Source organism: Passer montanus, unplaced genomic scaffold (assembly GCF_014805655.1).
Source record: "Passer montanus isolate IOZ18808 unplaced genomic scaffold, ASM1480565v1 scaffold137, whole genome shotgun sequence".
In the NCBI taxonomy this organism is placed as follows: domain Eukaryota; kingdom Metazoa; phylum Chordata; class Aves; order Passeriformes; family Passeridae; genus Passer; species Passer montanus.
Genome location: NW_024360608.1, coordinates 345237 through 366770, shown reverse-complemented (window position 1 = coordinate 366770; position 21534 = coordinate 345237). Strand labels below are relative to the sequence as shown.

General features: G+C 40.7%; 1 protein-coding gene across 7 annotated transcripts in view; it reads left to right on the top strand.

Moving 5' to 3' along the window:
- The window catches only part of TSPAN9 (tetraspanin 9), a 169034-nt gene that overhangs the window by 39755 nt on the left and 107745 nt on the right, over positions 1–21534 (top strand). For 4 of the 7 annotated variants that reach the window (XM_039699620.1, XM_039699621.1, XM_039699622.1 and 1 more), the window contains one exon: positions 1592–1740. The exons of the other annotated variants lie outside the window; for them this stretch is intronic. In XM_039699620.1, the coding sequence (XP_039555554.1) occupies positions 1656–1740 (85 nt within the window). In that variant the 5' untranslated portion in view covers positions 1592–1655. The remainder of the gene's footprint in view (positions 1–1591; positions 1741–21534) is intronic. 7 annotated transcript variants of the gene reach the window in all.

The following is a 21534-nucleotide window of genomic DNA, read 5'->3' as shown; positions in this document are numbered from 1 at the left end:
GTGGGGGGGTGGGTATTTCAGCTGATTTTTAGGTTTGTGAGCATTGTGAATCAATGGCTTTTGTGAATTTCTTTTGGCTCACAATCTTCGTTTCTGCCTGATACCCATTTTGTATTTACTTTGGCTTTGCAAAAAAACTCTGGTAGTGCCCTTGCTCTTTCATTACAGTTCTCCATGATTAGAGTCTCTGATGGACACCGGCTGGGCATGGAAGTGCATCTTAATTTGGACTTGGGGGTCAGCTTGGAGTTCTAAGTTACTCATAGCATGGTTCTGTCTTGCTCCCAAAATGGCCTAAAATAGATGATAATTACAGTTTTCTTTGCTATCCTCGGGTTCTCTTTAACAGAGATCTTAACTCTCCTCAGGCTACAATGCCTGTAGATTTAACTTACTGGATCACTGGGAGGAGAAATTTATTCCAGGGAACAGAATAGGCCTTCAAGTCTGAACTGGATTGTTTTTCATATGTAGTTCTTGTGTGTGTATCTATGTGCCAAAATAAACCATGTGACCTTGGATGTATAGGATGAAGTCATGGGAGGGACATCTGTGTTCACTGATGCAAAGCTTCTATTTGCACAGCTGAGCACTGAAAGCATCATGCCATTGTGTATTGCCTCATTTCTACACTGGATGCATATTTTGAATTCTGTTGTGCAAATACAACCTTATTTTGTGCAGTCTAGGACAGTTTAAAGCAAAGTACTTCTGACTGGACTTGTCATCTTCTATTCTTCCCCCTCCAAAAATGTCAAGGGCATTTGCACAACACTTTGACAATTCTAGATATTTTTCTTTTTTTCTGTCATGCTTGTTTCAGTAAATCCTTTGTAAAGTAGATGCAACTCCTTTTGCAGTGCAAGTTCTCTGTATAATGCATGGGCTTAGGACACTTTCTAGTCCACCAGCATATCCTGCTGCATGGGGTTATTCCTCTTCAGGTGCAAGACTTTGCATTTCCTTTTGTCACTTTTCATAAGGTTCCCGTGAGCCCATATCTCCAGCCTGTCAAGGTTCCTGTGAATGGTGGCATAACCATCTGAAGTATCAGCCAATCTTCTTGGTTTTGTATCATCTGCAAATTTGTCAAAGGGAGACAGTGACAGTGGCAAATACAGCTTCACAAAATTCTCATTTACTTTGGTAGCTCAGAGTGAAAGCGGGATCTTGCCAAGTGGCCTAGGGAGAGTGTTTGCTGGATGCAGTTTAACTCAATGGTGTAAAGCTTAAAAAAGTTTTCCTCCACCTCAGGGCTCTTGAATTTCTCTGCCGATGAGGATTGTGTGTGACCTTTCTATGTTTTAATTATTCAGGAAGGATGTCCTATGCTAGAGAGTGCCTGCTAATAAAAAGTCTGAAATAAATGCTTCAAATGAGTACTTTTGATGCATTCTTTAAATCCTGTAAGTCAAGGAGATCCTACCTGGAAATCGTTATGAGACTCTAGGAAGCCCTGAGGGGCTGCAGGTGTTGTGTCTCAGTACATAAGTAATGCTCAGCACATTTTGAGTTAAAGAAAATGTGATTTTTTTGGTAAATAAATTCATGACTGTCTTGGATGGACCTTTCTGTTTCTTACTTTTACTAGTCAGGAGGGACCTGCTCTCTTCAGCAGTCTGCGACTTGTTGGCCACGTGGCTTTGATATGCTCCATGCAGGACAGAATGCCCAGCTCTCCTCCACCTGGTGTTGAATGCTGCTGGTTGAAAATTGCATCTGCTATGGCTAATGCTCACAGTAAGCAGTCCTGAAAGTGCATTTCTACCTTGTGTTTATTGACCTAGAGGTTCTGGGGACATCACTTTAAACAAAGTGTTTAAACTCTGCAAGCCCTGGTCTGAAAACAGGTGTTGAAAACTGATTGCCAACTTGCTTTGGGGATGTGGACTTAATTGGTTCATTCTGCTAACAATGTTTTTAATAGACTTATCTCTTATAAGTCTCATCAAGTCCTCTTTGCTTTCTCCTGCCAAATAATATTCCCTAATAATCCCCAAATCTCTTCCTTCATCTTCATTATTTATTTGCTTGTTTAATAATTTTTTTTTTCTCACAGAAGCCTAAACTGACTTACATGTGGGCTGCTCCTTGTCTGAACCACATAGCAGTATGGTGTGCTGCATTTGTCAGTGTTCTCTGAAAAACTGCTGGTACTCCAGAAAATCAGGGCTACATTGTGATGTTCCTGAAGCATGTGGAGGTGTCTTGGAAGAATAATAATGAAACAGGTCTTGCATTTTTCTGCTATGCTAAAGCAACAGGAAAGCAGTTAGTTCTGGGCTTCCTGTGTTGTACTGAGCTTCTCTTCTTCCATCCCTAAACGTTCTCAATGAATTCAGAAAATGCTTGAATCACATTAAGAAAAACCCCAAAGATAGGGATCTTCTTGGGTATTTGCAGGATTATGGGCTGCGTCTCCTGTAGAACACCATACTGCAAAGTGCCTTCCTACTTGAGAGTAAGACATTAGGAACTAATAACTGATTTCATTTAAACTATTACCTAAGCATGCTGTGTAATTGCTTCATAAACAATCTGAATAAACACTTTGAATGATGTTTTAAAATTAAGTTGATCTAATTTATTTTCCATGAGAGTATCTTTAGAATAGATTATTTCAGCTGGAAATTTATTTCAGATAAACTTCTGCTGTGTCATCTCCTCATGGAGGAATTGCACACACGCTCTGTAGCACCTTTCCCAGGGAAAGCAAAGGAAGGAAATGCAGATTTGTAGATTTTGTCCATGTCACTCACTCACAAATAGGTCCCTGCAGAATAATAAAGAGCTTCAGTGTCATTGACTTTTTTTTTTTTTTTTTTTTTTTTTTTAGCTAAATAATCACAGGCTTCTCACAGTATAAGGTCCCTCTAGCTGGGTACCATTTTAGGAGAGCTCTATATTATATTACATGTTTCTAGCTGCTGGTTCAAATTTCTAAAGTAGGATTTTTCTGATTACAAGCTAAAGTTTGAATTTCCAGCCCCACTGAATCCCCCTCCAAATCTGCTGACTCCACCAGGCAGACTGATGTTTTAGTGGATTTATTAATGTTCAAGCTACATTCTTACCATTCTTTTCTCACAGGAAAATATCTGTAAATAACTCTGTCTAAAATTTCTTACTCTGCTGGGTTTCCTGTCACTCTCAGAAACTTTAGTGCCTTCTTTATTTTGAGTGTTAGTATATCTCCAGGAATAACCAACTGAGGGTATGATGATGGATCAGTGCCATTTGGGTAAAGAAGCATATGTTAAAATGTTCTTTTCCTACCTTGTTTTAAAGGTGCATAGTATCACTTTATCCTTGCATGCGTTAAGGGAGATTTTTATTTCTAGGTTTTAATCTCAATGTAGGATTATTGTAACACTAGTTTCTTCCTTTGTTTCCTGCATGAGTCATTGGTTCTATTAAGGTTTAGTGATTGAATCTCACCCAAAAGCCTTCCTTCTGCCCCCTAGTTCTAAAGTTTTCAACCTCAAAAGCCAGTATCAAAAATTACATTTATTGTATCAAGAACAAGGAGTCCAGTTTAACTAGGAAAAAAATTGCAAAGCTGTTACTGAGTATAAAATCTAGTTGTAACCTTGAAATTGAATGCAAATTCCTTCTTATTTTCTTCCCCTTCAAGACAATTGGACACATTTATTTAGTCTCATTTCTAGTCTTTTGTCTCATCCCCAAAACCACTCTTTGTAGTTTCTTTTGATTCAAAATAGATGCACTAATGAACTCTATCAATAGAGCTATGTTTAAGCCAACATTTTTTAACTTTTGCACTTAAAAATAAAGACTTCAATATATTTTTTTTATATTAAAAGATTTGGCAACAAGATTGTAGATAATTGACAGTTTTACAAATTAACCCTAAGTGTGAATTTCAGAACTTTAAAGCAGTCAAATTTCAAAAGATAGTCAGTATTCTCTGTGTGGACCACTGCCAATCCATGTTGCACTTGGGAGGTGAAGTTTCTATGTTTTTCTGAAGCATTCTTTTGACACTTTCTCTCAAAAAGCCCCAAATAATCCAGTTTCAAGAACTCAGTAGAACATCTGAGAAGTGCTAGGTAGTTCACGTTCATCAGGGTCATTATCTTGAATACCTACTGTATTTTTGTAACTTTTCAGTCCTCCTAAGGACTGCTGTGGGAGTCAGTCAGCAAACTGGTGAGGACCTTCTACAGCACTGTGCTAGGGCAAGGACTAAATGGCTTAAACAGGGTTAAACAATGCCTTGGTTTGAGAGAGTTCTGTAGCTCCAGGTTTTAGCTGCAGTGTGGCAGGGTTGTGACTTGTGTCAGGAATGTGGTTGGAGCCACAAGTGTAGGAAGCTGTGCATTGTCTGAGTGTAGGAAGCTGTGCATTATCTGTGCCCTGAGCATGTGAGGAGTTTCCTCTTTGCACACAGCTGGGTGCCTCAGCTGGATGAAAGCTTTTCCACATTCCTCAGCTCTTAAGAGTGGAACTTCCTGCATTGAAAGGGTGAGGTACCTGTAGCTGATGGAAGCCCCGAGCATGGAAAACCATGGTCTGCTTACAAACACCATCTTGGGAATTTCAGGATCTTTAGGTTTTCTGCTCTCAGCAGACAAGCCTGAAGGTTAGTCAGCTCTGTGTGGAGGGGAATGTGTTGTAATTATACACTCCTCTGTAACAGGTAGGCAACTATATGCAAGAATGACACAGTAATAAGAGCTACAAGCATGAACTGTTTTAAGGTAAGATCTTTTTGCTCTGGTTGGCTGGCAGTTTGGACTTAATTGGAACTTATTTTATTATTCTGATAATTTATATTGAATTTAAAGGCATTGTGCTGGCTGATAGGAGTATATTAAATGTAGCAAATCTTCTGCTGGGTAGTCTATAATACAAGGCATTTTCAAGAGCTGGCAGTCTTTGTACAGGCCAAATTATCATGCAGAACGTCTGAGAGCATATGATTTATGCCAAAGGTGCTGTAAGATTGCATAAATTTAAGACTTTTATTCTCAACTATTGCATTCATACACTAAAATAATTATAGGGTGCTGACAATGCAGCACCATTTAAGAAAATGAATTACTTAATTTTGCTTAAGTCTATTGTTAAAGATAAAACTATGCAACTGTATTAAAAAAGAAAAGAAAAACCCTGCACAAGATGATGAAGTGCTGTCAAGTCATAGATCATAACACTGCAACTGGGAGTAGCTCTCTGTGGAGGAATTGTATTGGTTTTACATCCTTTATTTTAAAGAGTCTTTACATGATCAGTGTGTTAAAATCAAACAAATGTTAAAATTTGGTGAAACCTCTGTCGCTGTTAACCTTTCGTATTGACTGTCTAAGAGCATGGCCAGCAGTTGGATCTGAAATGACTCACTGCTAAACCTGCTATAATTATTTATAATCATGGTCTGTGAGTGGGGATGGGGATATCATTATTTCTGGCACAAAGATACTCAGAAGTAGAAAATTACTAGGTCTTGTGTGTCCACGTAGTACCACAGTGGTACCACCTGATGGGTGGCATTTGAGTGTGAGCACCTACAGCATCAAGCTGAGCCCAAGACTGTCTGCTTGACCATGTCCTATTTGGAAACCAGGTCCTGTGTGTGTGGGCATTGTTTGTGCTGTAGGAATCCAGGCTGTCTTCTGGTTGACTGGTAGGAGATAAGGTAGGTGGAAAACCACTTCTGGTAGGAGAGCTTGTCCATCCACTGAGGCATGGGGTTTGTGAGGCCTGCAGGGAAGGAAAGAACTTGACAGGCTGTTGGCACAGAAACAGAAACTTCTCTTGTCCTCACCCTTACAAACAGTTGGCTTTTCCAGCAAAGTACTTTGGCTTTGGAAATGGCTTTCCTTATGTGACAGACCAGATGAAAAATATGAGTAAATTATGGGCGGGAAAAAAAAAAAAGATAAAAAATTCCCCACCAAGTTACATCTGCTGTTAAGAACGGCTGAACCAAAGAGCTTGGACAGGCAGTGACAAGACAAAGAAATGATGCTGAGAGATAGCCCATGTCAAACCCAAATGTGACAAACTGAGAAGCAGCAGGCATCACTCAGCAGTTCTTCCCTGTGTAGTGCTGTGGCTCATTAGGTCCTAATCCTCATTAGTTACCTATTAGTAGCCTATAGCTGTGGCACTTTGATGAGGCTGGGTTTGGTGTCCAAGTGGAAGCAATGGAGCTGGACAAGAGAAAGAGTAGGGAAGGATGGATGGTACAGATGTTTTATTGTACCATTTCTTAACCCCCTGTATAGCTCCCTTACATAACGACCCTGAGAGCAAATTCAGTGTTGGCAAGACAAGTCACAAGCAGTTGCCCCTTCAGCTGCTTCTCACTCACCATCAACAGTGAAATGGAAAATGGGTAAAAGTGCAGCAGGAGAGGAATTATAGATAAATAGCTGCTGCTATTTGCTAGCAGTTCTTTCCAGGTCAGCCTGACACTGACAATCCAAGTCTCAGTTGTGCTAAAAATTTTTGATAAGAGGTCAGACATTTAATATTTGAGGTCACCTTCCTAGTTTAAGTTGTGATAGGTGTATCCTAACAATTTTTTTTTTTTTGCTTCACATCAATCCTCTGGTTTTATTTATCATATTTCCAATTTGAATCACTCTGATATTTTCTTCTTTTTTTTTTTTAAAGTAAACCTAAACTATTTATCTGCTAGAACAGAGTGGTGTTGATATAAATTGATACACTGATGCTCTGTTTTCCCAGCCTTCCAGAAAATTGTTGGTCAGCAATACCTACTGTGAAATATATAGTCTTCAGGTGATATAAGTGAGGTGTGTGGACTTACAGGCTTTTGTGGAACTGTGCTGAATTTTTTAAAGATAAATTTTATTTCAACTCTGATAAAACAAGTGAAAGAACTGCAAAAAGCTTGACAGTTGCAAGAGAGTGATCTATAGTAGAGTGAGCTCTAAAGAAGGAAAAATGAGCGACTTCACTTTTTCCCCCTCTCATTTGTTCTGCTTAAAGAAAGCTTGGATGATTATGTCCATGTTTTTACCACTTATAACAATAAAAAACTCAGATCTGGCTAAACATTAAGAGATATTTTCAGTAATTGGAGAGTAGTGGCAGTTTTCAGATTAATTTTGAAATAAATTATTGCTTGAAGATCCATATTTTTTAATGTAATTCAAGCGCTTTCTGAATTCACTGAGAATTTTTAAGGATGGAAGAACCACAAGTCCACAGCAGAATTGCCTATTTTCAGAATACAGTGAAAAGCAAACTTTATCATTCTGCTATATTAAACACATCCAAAACCTGTTGAGAAAAATGCCTTTTTTTTATGTAGTGTGGTTTTAAATTCCCAATTTTATTATAAATTAAATAACATGGAACTTATCTGGATTAATCTTTTCCCCCCCCATCATTAATTTAGTTGTTATTCTCTGGGGAAAAATAGATTTGGTGTTAGCTCTGTTGTTAGTTTTGGCGGCGAAAATGGGAAATAGGAAAATGGTTTTACTGCTTCTCATCATATAATGAATGGTCCACTGATTAAGAATTTCAATTTCCATGAGTTTTGCATTATGCATTATTATTTTGAGGTTAAAACCTCAAAAACTACTTATTAGCTGGTGTAATATTTAATTTATGATTATGTAAAATTGTTTGTGGTTTGAAATCTGGAAATGAGTTAAAACTGTGAAAATTTGTTATATGGTTATATAAGACTACATTAACTGTGCTGGAGGCTTAAAGAATAATGTTTATAAAAACATGCTTTGCATTTAAAATTAGCATTAGGGCAAAGAATCTATTATGTATCGAAGTTTATTTGTTAGTCATTATGTTGAAGTATAAAAATTGAACTTATCACTGTGTTTCAAGGTTTGGGGTATTTTTACTTAGGAAGGAACCAAGGTATTTTTTCTTTTTTTTTTTTCTTAGTTAGTCTACAACTTCCTGTGAAGTTGTGTTGGGGTTTAGCCCCAACCATCAACTAAGTCCCACACAGCAGCTTCCTCCCTGTGGGATGGCGAAGAGAATGGGAAGTGTAAAAGACAGAAAACTCTTGGGTTGAGATAAAGACACTTTAATAGGGAAAGCAAAATCTGAGCACTCAATCAAAGTGAAACAAGAAATCATTCACCACTTCCCATGGGCAGGCAGATGGTCTGGGAGATTCCTTGCATCAGTTAGGATCAGCTGTCCTGGCTGTGTCACCTCCCAACATCTTGTGCTCCCACAGCCTCCTTGCTGCTGGAATGGGGTGAGGAGCAGAGGGAGCCTTCATGCTGTGCAAGCACTCCTTAGCAATTAAAAAAAAAAAAAACAACAAAAACCTCTGTGTTATCAGCACTGTTTCCAGCACAAATCCCATACCAGCCCCACACCAGCTACTGTGAAGAAAATTAACTGTACCCCAGCCAAAACTAGCACAGGTGGTGATGAAACAGAACTAGTTGTTTTAGCTGCAGTGAGAACAGCTTCTCAGAAAATCCTGCTGCTGTCAAAGGTGATATCTCCCAGTTCTATTTTACACTTTAACAGCAAAACCTGGAATACTTGAATATGTCTGTCTAATTAAAATATTTTAATAGTGTGGCAGGTTTTAGATCTTAGAAGTTGTCATAACTTGGAATTTTTAGTAATTTCATTTGAGATGAAAATATACCTTGAACTTGCAGATATATCTGGTTGTCTGATTTACTTAAAGCAGTGAGAGACAAAGCAGTCATTGTTCATAACCAGCATGGGTTCACATGGGGAAAATCCTGCTTAACCAGCTTAACTTCCGTTTATGACAAGGTCACTCACCTATTTGACCAAAGGAAACTTTTCTTTTTTTGTAATTCCATCCAAGCCTTAGATACTGTCTCTCACAGTGTCTTTCTGCAAAAACTGTTCATCATACATCTACACAAGTTTCACAGGACATGGAGTGAGCAAAGGGCTGTCGGGTGGGACTCAAGGGGTTATAGGAAATGGAGTTATATCAGCCTGGCAGTCAGTCACCAGTAGAATCAGTTTTAGGGCCAGTGCTCTTTAATGTCTTCATAAATTATCTGGACACTGGAATTAAATGTACCTTGAGAAAGTTTGCTGACGAGGAGGAGCTGTGGGCTCACTCAAGGGCAGTGAAGCCTTACAGAGAGATCTGGAGAGCTGGACAGTCAGCAACCATATGAAATTTAGCAAGGGAAAGTGCCACATTCTCCACCTGGGATGGGACAATCCTGGTTGTCTTTCTGCTCACCAGTGACAGGACACAATGAGATGAAATTAAATTGAATTAAGCTACATCAGTGGAAATTCAACTTGGACATTAGGAACAGGTTCTTCACCGAGAAGGTGGTCAGTCACAGGAACAGGCTCCCCAGGGAAATGGTCACAGCATCAGACCTGTCTGAATTAAAGAGCATTTGGCCAAAGCTCTTAGTCATAGGGTCTAGTTTTAGGCAGTCCTGTGAGGAGCAGTGTGTTGGACTTGCTGATCCTTATGGGTCCCTTCCAACTTTCGATATTCTGTGATTCATTTTTTTTACCTACTATGTGGAAAATTACATGGCTGTTGTTTAAAATGCAGCAACTACCTGCCAAGTTGTTCACAGAATTTTAAAGAATTCATTTGCCTTTTGTTACTGTGCGCACCTTTGCTTTTTTCTGGTTATGATTTTTAAAATGTGGCTGTCTGCATTCAGCTTTTGCATTTGAAAGATGAACAAAGATTGAGGATAATGTTAATTCCTGCAAGGTCTGGTGTAAAGGTGCTGAAATATACTTTTTAGCTGCTCTGTGAGGCTTTTGGAGAGGCTGGTTTCCCATTAGGGTTTCAGTTTCAGAATGGAAAAGACATGTGTAGCAAGCAGTCTCTGCATTGCTGTGCTGCAGCAGAATCCCATAACGTGAGGTATCTGCCTGTAATTCAAAACTTCAAGAAGGATCCAGCTGAAGCAACAAAGGTCCCACTTTTGGCATTTGTGCAGCAGCTGCCTGGGCATTGTGCCATTCATCAGAGGCAATTCACAGTCCCTCTCAATCCTGCTGTGATTCCCTTCCTCCCTCCTGTTTCAAATGCTTTCATAGAGCTGAGCAGTGTGAACTTTCATCAGAGGAGGTAAAAGTGGTATTGCTCATTCTGAACATGATGGGATTGTTTTCCCAAAGTTCCAGTCCCACTGAAGGTTTATTCCTGCTTTTCTCCTCACATTTGCTCCCTTTTGGCCCTAGAGCCTAGCCTTGACTTGATCTTTGGTGTAATTACATGAAAAATGCTGAGAGCCTTTTCCAGGCAAAGAAAATTAATGTCCTTCTACACTGAGCTATACTGCAATCCCAGTAATCTGGTTATGTTTGGTCCTTTGCAAATGAAGACCATAAAAGACAAGCAGCTTTGATCCATTTCAGTTACAATTGCCATGATAACCCATCCTTGGAGTCAACGTGTTTTGTTTTTTTTCAGCAACAGTGTGAGCAATTTCTGTATGCGGAACTTAATTTTCATTTTTACATTATATAAATGATGGTTGGGGAGATTTTTATTACATCATTTTGTAAGAAGCTGTAGCTAAAAACATAAATATCATCCATCTGTCTTCTGGAAAAAAAAAATTGAAGTGAGCCCAAAACTTTGTCATCGTGAAATAAACCTAAGGAACCTCTGCACAAGAGCAGCTGTGAAAGGGAATAGTGAATGGGTGGTCTCTCCATCAGGGAATCTCTCTCTCAGTGTCTTCCCCCTCTCTCCACCCCTTGTTCATGCTAGCAGTCTGGTAGGCATTTAGATGAGGTCCTACAGGATAAACTAACTTTCCTATTTTAATATATTTTGTGGTAAGAGTGTTGTGTTTAAAGCTTGCTTCAGCTGTATCCCATGTGATCTTGTTGGCTGTGTACTGAAGTAGAAGTCTCCTGTGATAAAATAGATGTGGAAGTAATGCTGATTATGAGCAATGCTAAATTAATGGTGGTTGAAAGAGCCTCTTTGAGTCATCACTGCTCAAGTGAAGGTTGCACACATAAAACCTTAAAGGTAGTGCTCTGAATTGCTCTTAAACCCTTCAAGTTGTAGAGCAATTCAGCTTGCCTTTTAACCTTCCCCCTTAAACCCATCCTTCCACGATGTTCAAAGGAAAAAATTCCAGAAAGACAGATGATGTGTATGTGATAATCTATAACAGTTTCTCCATGTCCATATCACTGTTTGCACCCAGCCCAGGTGGTAAGGTCTGAAAGCTGTTGCCAGCTGATAACTTCCTGGTGGGCTGTGAGAAATGAGCTCCCAACCAGGACTTAGAGAGTAGAGACTCACTGTGGAGGAGAAAAGCAGTTTTGCTGCCTGGTACCTATTTGCAGTGTCAGCAGAGATGCTGATGCAAAAAGAGACCCAGGAGATTGAATTCCTTTGGTCTCATGTGGCCCAAAAATAACTCTCTGTGTTTCAGAGAGGACTGTAATGGATTACAAATAGACTTCGTACAAACACTACAATTTTGTTTTCACATAACAAGGTGTTAAAAGCAAATAGTAAGAATAAACTATACTGGGTTTACATACTAAACAGGAAAGAAAGAGTAATGCTGAGGCTGCCAAATTTTATCACTGACAAGAAGCTAAAAGCAAAGGGAGCTTGCCATGGCTGCTGTGACACCAGGGATAAGACAGCCTTGGCACAGGCTGCCTGAAAAAGCTGCAGAGCCTCCAGCCATGGAGGCTTTTAGGAACATGTATTGTGCAAACTACTTACGTTGAGAGCACAGCCCTGGACAGTGAGTAGGTATTTCTACAGTTACTGTGAGGACTGACAGACATGAAATATTTCCCACAGAACTGTGAGAGTTATTTTTTTCCCCCTCTGTGGGTCTCTTGGGAAGCGGTTACAGGCCATCTCTTCTGTTTCCCAGCTGTGGCATGAAGTGTCTGGCAGAGCTGGAACTGGGATACAGCTTCCTGCTGAGCAGATGTCTGTATATGTTGATACTGCTTTTGGAGGGGTGGGTGTACTAAATGAGTGGTTGAGCTTTGCTTGGCTGTGAGTCTGATTCCTTGAAAGTTAAGGGAACAGTGGGATTAAGGTGCATGACTGGTTGATTGCCTTATGTTGATTCAGTGTGAAGCCACTTTTCCAGATTCCTAACATGCCATCCCATTGTCTTCAAGGGGAGTGTGCTGCACTACACAGCCAAGGAGCACCTATTCGGCTTTTTCCTCATTGTTCAATTGTAATTAATGTGTTCTGTTCAAATACTGCTCTGAAGACAGCCTGCAGTGACATTACTGTGATGATACTGGAGTGCTTCATAAAATTTTAGGACTTAATTCTTCAGACCACCTGGTTGAGGGAAAGTGAAGGGTTGCAGTTTTTCAATTATAATGCATGGGAGTTGGACACAGTGAAGTTCAGAAAGCTTTTCATTTCTGGCTGCCCAGTTTTAGACCCTATATTTTTTCAGTATACTCTGTGTTAAATAATGGCCTTGTGTTCATGGTGCAGGTCACACTGTAGTTTTAAGTGCATGGCCATTCTGCCTGCAGAGCAATCTTGGTCTGAAGAAAAACAACTAAAATCCAAGGAATGTGATTAGTAGGAACATGACTATGTGAGGAATTTTGCTATGCATTGCAAAAAACCTCTGTGGTAAATGCAAGGATCATTTTGGATTTCAAGGAGACAGGAGTTGACCGGTTTGACATTCAGAATATTTTTTCTGGCCTTCTCCCTTGCAGGACCTGTATTCTTAAGTGTTACATGATTACGTCTTTCCATAAAGGAAGCAACCTCTAACTGTGAATTATTTCCTTAAATATTTCCCATTTTTCATGGTGGTGTTTTCACGGTGTTCTTGCGCACACATGAGCAAGAGTATATGAAGAAAGTGCAAGTTATTCATTAATGTTCTAACATCCTGTTCTGATCAGAGCTGAGCTCTCTAGGCTTCAAATGTGAAAGATCCTCTCAAATGATGAGAACAACAGGTCCTTACATGGGCAGCATGATTCCCATTTTCTGCAAATGGAAACGGAAAGCTGCAATTCTGTGGTCCGTAGAGTGGGATAAATGTGCTGAAGATAGATCAGTGTTCCTATGATGCATGTACACCCTGAATGTCCATAACTCATTCAAGGATGTGACCTTCAAAACACTTTTGCACTTGACTATGCAAGTTTTGGTTTGCTTCATTTTAGTTTTGTAGGAGGGCTACATATAGGAATAGGTTTTTGAAAATGTGATTGCCTCAAAATCTGTAATTCCTGTCAATGTGTATTGAGATAAGTTCTCTTTGTGAAAGAGCTGTAGAGTGCTGATTGCCTTTGCATGCTGAAGTAAGGCTGTTCAGCTCTGAGATCTCTTAAGAATCTGAGGCTAAACCAGGAGCTTTAGTGCTATTTGCTCTTTTATCTTGAAGAATTAATGGACATTCACTGCAGCTATTTTTTAAAAATTGGTTTTCTCTGTGACCTTTTTTTCTGATATTTTATATGCTGTGCCTTTCACTCTAAGGCTGTGAGGTGCCTTCTGGACTCCCTTATAAAATTTCAGGACCTGCCTTAGTGTTTCCTTTCCTCTTTTTGGCTAAAGTGCTTGTTCATTCTGTCCCCTTCCTCCCCGCCCCCAGTGCCCCGGTTTCCCACTGCTATCTCAGGATGCAGTGCTCCTGGTGCTTTGATATGCTTGGGCTTACACTTTCTATTTGAGCTGAGCTCCCTGTCATGGGATAGTTACAGGCCGCATTCCTGTGCTGGAAATAGATACTTTTTGCATAACCTGCTTCCCTTTAGCATCTAAGGCCTCTGGTGAAGCACTGTCTCCACTACCATAGATGGAGCAGCACAGGAATCATCAGAAGCTGAGAAAGGTGGCGGGGAGAATGGAAAAGCTGTTAGGGTTCTAAGAGGTAGAAGTTCAGAGCGTCTGTTGGTTGTGAGATAACTTCACTGTATTATTATTTTTATTTAAACTAAATAACAGAACCCTTCTTTTTCTTGTTAGATACAGATATAGAAAATGCCAAATACCTTATGAGAGTGACTTAATGCACAAGCGCTTATAGGCACTTTATTCTCCCCTATGCCTTTAATAGGAAATTTTTCAGCAAGATCTGCTTCTGATTTTGCCAAAAGATGTCTTCTCAAGGCCTGAGCAGCAAAACTGAAATACTGCTCAGAACATGTTCTAATAATCATCAGTTGTCTGGTGAACTGTTGTTTTCCTTCTCTCAAAAAAACCCCAAACAAACAGAAAAAAACCAAAACAAACCCAACCAAAAAAACCAATTGTTCCAGGATTGTTCAGGTTATATGGTGCTCTGAGCAACCTGGTCCAGTGCAAGGTGTTCCTGTCAATGACATGGGGGAGAAACTAGATGATCTTTAAGGTCTCTTCCAACCCAAACCATTTTGTGATAATATGAAGTGCAACCCCCATCACCAAACAAAAGCCCCAACAGGAAGGGAGGAATTGAAAATACTTGATTTGACTTGGTCTTTGAAACTTTGTAGCAAGTCCTTCTAAAAGCATAGGAAAGTGTGTTGATAAGGCAGTGCCTCACTGAAGAGTACATAGTTCCAAAATGTATCTCATAAGGAGCAAATCATGGGAAAAAATAACTCTGGGGTTGTACATTTATTTCTTTAGTGTTCCAGCTTGTATCAGACAGCAAAATACTTTCATTCATATCTAATGTTATTCATTTATATGTTATATGTGTGTGTATATATATACACACACCATAATTTCAGTGCAGGATGGGATATGAATTTTTACGAGCAAGTTCTAAATTTTAAAGTCTGTGTTTAACAAAAGACTTAGATTGTTTTTATCAAGTTGCAAGATGTTCATAATTACCTGCATGCCCCACCCCTGTTTCTCTTGATTGATTCTGTGGGAGAAATAAGTGCGGTGGTTAAGTACAGTGCAGCCTTGGATTCATTCATTCAGAGGATACTGTTGAGTTATGTGATAAAAGGTGCAAAAGGTGAGAGAACCCAACCAACCAAAAGTACTGCAGAGGGAACACCCTGACCTGACTTCTCCCCAGGCTGTCACAGGAGAGGGTTCAGCCAATGGCGTGGGTGTAAAACCTTTTCAAGATGAGTCAACATGAGAGGCTGGCCAGTTCATTTGCAATCATCCCTGGCATGAAATTTCTCAGTAACAAGTGCCAGATCCTGCACCTGGGGTGGAGTAAGAGCAGGCACAAGTACAAACTGTGACAGGAATGTCTGAGTGCCCTGCAGGGAGGGCCCTGGGGGTGCTGGGGGCAGCAGCAGCTCAGTGAGAGTCAGCAGGGTGTGCCCTGAGCCCAGTGGGCAGGAACCGTGTCCTGGGGGCATCAAACACAGAGCACAGCCGGGCAGAGCGGGGATCATCCCCTGTGCTCAGCGCCGGTCCCGCCTCACCCGGAGTGCTGGGAGCAGCTCTGGGCACCACCACTTCAGAGGGGTGGGAAATTCTCTGAATCTGTGCAGAGGAGGGAAACAAAGCTGGAAGGTGCGTCTTGGGAGGAGTGGCTGAGGACTCTGGGTTTGTCCAGTTTGGAGAAAAGAGAGGCTGAGGGGTGACCTCCTTACTCTGCAGCTTCCTGAGGAGGGGAATTGGAGAGGGAAGTGCTGATCCCTTCTCCCTGGCATCCTGTAATAGCACAAGGGGGAATGTTTCAAAGCTGCATTAGGGGACATTTAAACTTGACATCAGGAAGCATTTCTTCCCTAGGAGGGTGGTCAGACACTGGAACAGGCTTCCTAGAGAGGGAGTTGATGTCCTAAGTCTCTCAGTGTTTAAAGGGCATTTGGACCATGAGCTTAATAACATGCTTCAACTTTCAGTCACCCTTGAAGAGGTCAGGCAGTTGGATTTGGTGATTGCCAAAGGTCCCTTGTGACTGAAATATTCTATTCTATTCTATTCTATTCTATTCTATTCTATTCTATTCTGTTCTATTATCCTATCCTATCCTATCCTATCCTATCCTATCCTATCCTATCCTATCCTATTCGTTTTGTTCTGTTCCACTCCACTCTATTCCCTGGCCATGCTCTATGTCTAATCACTACAGTTCATCTTATATTCTTATTCTAGTTCTGATTGTTCCTGTGGGTGAGGTGCTTCCTTTTCCCTGTGGATACATTTAGGCTAAGTGCCATCAAGTACAGCCATGGCCAGGGATCACAACACTAACCACAGGAGGGATTTTGCAGGCCTTATAGGTTATCACCTGTGTCAGCAACAGCGGAGACCAGGGCCTTGGTACTGGAGAGACCAAGCATCTGAGGCCAGCAGTTGGAGGGATCTATGTTATGTATGTGTGCAAACAGTACATATTTAATTCTGATGAGCTTTCTTCCTAATCAGCCAGTGAGCAGCACAGGATCAAGCCTATTGTCTATATCTATGTGAAGTTGTGCCTGCAGGGCGTTTAAATTGAATTTTAGGATTAATTTCTTCACTGAAAGGGTTGTCCAGCATGGGAACAGGCTACCCAGGAAAGTGGTTGAGTCACCGTCCCTGGAGGTAATTAAAAGATATGTAGATGTGGAACTTAGGGACGTGGTTTAGTGGTGGACTTGGCAGTGGCAGATTAATGGTTGGACTCAATGATCTCCAGGGTTGTTTTCAACCTCGGTGTTTCTGTGATTCCATGATATTCTGTGTAACTGTGTGTGTGCATTTGAAATATGTGCATGGCTGGATGTGGGGACATGAACCTGTATTGCCTTGCTTAGTGGGGCTATCAGATTTGGCAGCTCTTAGCAAGTTCTTGTTACTCTTTCTATCTTTACAGCTGGAAATCTAAAATTTAAATATTGTTGATGGGAGGAGGGGTGAAAATGGGGTTGGTTTGGTGTGTATGGGGTTTTTTGGTGGACATTTGAGAACAAAGAAGTTCACAAATAGTTTGGTGTCTTTTACACAAATGAGTATTAACACAATATTCTTAGAGGTTTGCCATTGCTAGCAACTGGGACTAGGCTTGCACTTACATGTCTTAGTCTTCTTTTGGCACTTCTCATTGGCCTTTCTCCATCTTGCTGTTGAATAAGAGCTTTGGTCTCTCTCCACTAAACTTTACCAGGACACAGGGTGCCTGAATTCTAGGGTGGATGCCTGAACTCCATCCTTTATAAAATGGCTTGGCTAATCTGATTATGAATGCAGGCTGCAGAGAAGTACACAGCTGGTTCTGCTGAGCGTGCAGAATGCCGTTACAAATGCTGAAAAGTGATATTTATCTAAAAATAACTTCTAGTGGATTTTGTGTCATCCACTTACATTGTGACTCACCTCGTGATCTTGAACTGTGAAGATGGAATGTAAAACAATGGATCACATTCTGTGAAATTTGGCACAGAAGCCCTCCTTGCACATTTTTTCCAAAATAAAAACTCTGGTGTGTCGTTGACCATAGAAGTGCACTTCTTGTATTGTGTAACCATGCTGGAAATACTTTTGAAGTATTTGCAGATGTTCCTTAGTGCCTCCTTTTCCAGGAACTTTGGTAGTACCAGAAGTGAAGAAAATCAAAACTACACTAGGTTATACTTTTTTTGTGAGATAGTCACAGGGCTAGGTACTACTTTCTTTGCTTCTTGGTCTCAAAGAACTCATCTCTCAGATGTCAGACTCTGTATGTCTGTTTCTCCTGGAGCCAGAACCAGTATTCTGCCCAGCTTCCCAAGACACTGTTCCAACCAGCTGGCCTTTTGCAAGAGAGGAACTTCTTTAACTTGTAATATGTGTAGCATATAAACCTTTGTTTCATAATAGCCCTCAGATGTTTGCAAAGAGACATTGTTTTAAGCCATCCTATTTTCTTACTGTTTGTTTTTTCAGCTTCTCTATTAAGCCACTAGATGAGTGGTGTAAATATCCTGAGAGTAAAATTGGTCTGTGTTACTCCTAAACTAGAACAGAACTATTCTGTGTTCATCAGGACATCACTATTAAAGCAGAATGGAAAGCAGAGGCTGCCACGGACATCTTAAGACAAATCCTTGGACTGAAATTGAAAAGAAAAAGATCTGTACAATGCATGTGTCCCTTTTTGGTCTTCCTACCCAGCACTGCCCCTTTATTTATTTTTTTTTGTTGTCACTGGAGCCATTGGTCTGTGCTGTGTACCAGGAGAGCATTAACCTTGTTTTTTCGTGGTTTGTGAAAGAGCATAAAAAAACAGAAAACACAGATTGTCTTCACTCATTTGTCTTCTCTACCTTCCGTGGTCCCTGTGATATGCCCAGTATTGAGAAATCTCCTTCCCAATCTAATATGAACAGCAGCACAGAAAATGTTTAAAAGTTCAGCCAAGGTAAAGCTTGATCTTGCTGGGCTTTAAGGATACATATGAGAAGATCTTCCAGTGTTGTGTATTTTTACCACTTCCTAGCTTAGTAAAATTTGAACCTTCTGAACTGCTACAACTGCCCTTTTCTACCTCTTGTGCTGCTTTCCCTCAGGCATAGAAACACTGTTTGTACATTAAAAATCCTACAAACAGCTGTTTTTTGTCCTGTTGCAAGTATTTGCATTCCTAGGAAATTCCAGATCTGAATTCCTATTTATCTTCCTTTACCTGGCCTGTTTGTTGCAGTCCTTCTTTCTGTCACTCTCCTTGGCAGGTGTTTCCACCTTTGAGACTTGCAAGTCAGCTTATCCTCACTGGGTGCTGATGATCCTGTCTCAACAGCCCTGTCTTTGCTTCTCTAGCACTGGGGTACAAATACAAGACTATGGTCAAATGTCTTCCCCTCCATGTGCTACCCACTTTATCAAGCTGCTTTTCACTCTGCTCAGTTGTTTGGTTGATGGTAGAAAACTGGTTAAAAGCACACACAGGCTTGTAGAGATCAAGTGCAAATTCTGTTGTTTGGTTTATTAAAGATCAGCTTCACTGAATGCATCAATTCAAAAGTTGGATTTTTCAGTGTGATTAGAAATCCTCTGCATAGAGTGCAAGGACAGTCAATATTAAAAGTTACCACTGCAAGAAAACCTGTAAAACTGAGATTGAGACAATGCAGTCAGATGCTTTACAGTAGCAATGACGAAGAGATTATCTTTGTTTCCTGTTGCTCAGTGCTCATGAGGCCACAGCAGGCTGTACCCAGGGCTGGTCTTCCCAGTACCAGGTTGGTGCTGACAAGCAAATGCAGTGAAGCGCCACAAGGAGATTCCGAAGGGTCTGGAGCACATCCTGTTGAGAAGATGTAGGTAGCTGGACTAATTTAGCTGGAAGAACAGGCTGATTTTCATAACCTTACTTTACTTAGGTAGTGTGTTAGAGACAGTCAGGTTCTTCTCAGAAATCCTCAGGGAGGACAAGAGCCAGTGGTCACAATTGGTGACTCTGTAAGTCCCAAATGGAGGTGAGGAAAAAAGTTTTTCTTGGGGGTGGTGCTGTGGGAAGAGGTTGCTCTAGGAAGCTGTGGAATCACCAAACTTGGAAGTTCTCCAAATTCTGCTGGACAAGGTCTTAAGTAATATGATACAGCTTTGAAGCTTGCTCTGCTTTGACCATGGGGTTGGATTAGGTGATCTCAAGGGGTGCCTTTTACCCTGCATCATTCTGCAAGTCCAAACAGTATCCCTGAATGTTTTATTGTAGCAGCAGGCTGACTGTTAAAATTTCATTTAATGTTAAAGAGTGATAAAGGGAGTACGTGACAAAAAAGGTTAAGTTTTCCCTCTTGCTTACCCCTCAGTTTAAATAGTTTGTGTTGGATGAGCTTTCTTGCTCACTTTCGTGCCACTATTGTGTGATTACTGTTTTTGTGAGATGGTAGCTAAAATGAAATGTCAGTATGAGTGAGGACTAGAAACTATAATGTTGACCTTCAAAAGAAAGGCAAGGTTTTTCTTAGCAATTACTGTCCTGAAAGTATAACCACTGGTAAAATAATGGGCCTGATATTAAAAGAGGATGCAAAATCAGAGTCTGCAGGGTGACAGAATTGTAAGCAATAACAACATGAGTTCATAAAGAATAAATCTTGCCAGACAATGTAATTGCTTTTTTTGGCAGAATTGCAAAATTAATTATTTTAGGGAATCAAGAGGGAAGTAGGTATATGTTTGCTTTCTAACACGAAGATTAATTGAAATTCGCTTGGGTAGGAAGAAAAAAGTTGGGTGAAATATAAACAGGAGCTGATTATCAGCAGTAGTACAATGGTTATGTATATACTGGAGTTTTGTAACATTTCTGTTAATGATATGACAGAGGGAGAGAGAAAATTCTCTTAATGAGCTTTGAAAACAAACTGGGAATTGTGAGCCTCAGAGCAGAAAAATAAGGGGGCGATGGGTTTAGACATATAAAGAGAAAGTAAAATGAGATTAAACTTGGAGAACTGTTAAATCAGGAGAAGATGTGCTATCTGGAGTGTATAACCTAAACCAAAGGGGGAGAGAAGTATTGAAAAGAGGCCAGTCTGTGGTGCTGAAAATGGCAGCTGTGGTCCTAGAACCCCTTTTGAGCAGGGCGCTCAGCCTTGCTCCTGCCTTTGTGCAGGGCCACTTTATAGCTCTTGCCTAGGTCATGGGGTTTGAAGCGCAGAGTACACTGTGTAGAAATTCACTTTCTGCTGCTGTTATGATGTGTGCTTGAGGCGACTCCACACACTGTTAGAGCTGAAGGTGTGACTGCCCAGCTCCAGTTCTGTCTGTTACTGTTTAAAATTCTGCCAAGAGCAGAGTGAATGAGTTCTGATTTTCTTTTGGATGGTTGAGCTCATTACAGACCTCTCCCTTTCCCCCCTTGTGCCCTGCCCAGTCAGCAGGATCTCCCCTGTGCCCCTGTGACAGGGCTGTGCAGGGTGAGAGGCTGTGGAGAATGTGAACCCAGCCGTGTGTGTGCCCATCCCTCATGCACGCTCCAGGTCAGCCTCGTACACTGCTCTGCCTTGCTGCTATTGATACTGCGAACACGTGCTGCTGGGTGTTGGTTTGGGTTTCCAGGGCTTGCACAGCACCCTGCCTGCTCCCTTCCCTCAGGTTTCACTGAAGACAGTCTGGATGCATAAATCTTCCTTAGAAATCTGGAGTGTGAGTAAGTTACATGATTTGGGGCAGAAAGAGTGGCCAGCATCTGTTACTGTTGCCATGTTGCAATTTCATTTATAGCTAAGAGGGAAATTTTTTTTTATTAAGTGTGGAGACAGAGGCTTCCAGGATAAACTAGAACTGACCACTAAATTACTTAAGTTTATCAGTGTCCCTATTTCTTTTGAAGCTTAAAAAAAATTAATCTAATTTTCTGTATGTTCATTCCCTTTAACTCTTGTAGCAGCCTTATGTGTCTACTTAACTGTACTGACACGCTGAAATAACACTTCTAAAAATCTCAAGGACATCTGATCCTGTTAGTAGCAGTACAATTGCTTATTACTTTTTAAATCCATAGGAATGGTATCCTGGGTATTTCAGACGTAGAAAGTTTTTTTCCTTGGAGTTACAGCAGACAATGCTACTTTAACATAGAATATAGTCACTTGCTTTGGGAAGAAATCCTGTTGACAAACTGCATGGCTACCCAGATGAGCCTCAAAAAGAGAAATCATGTCAGAGTATAAAAATCCTTT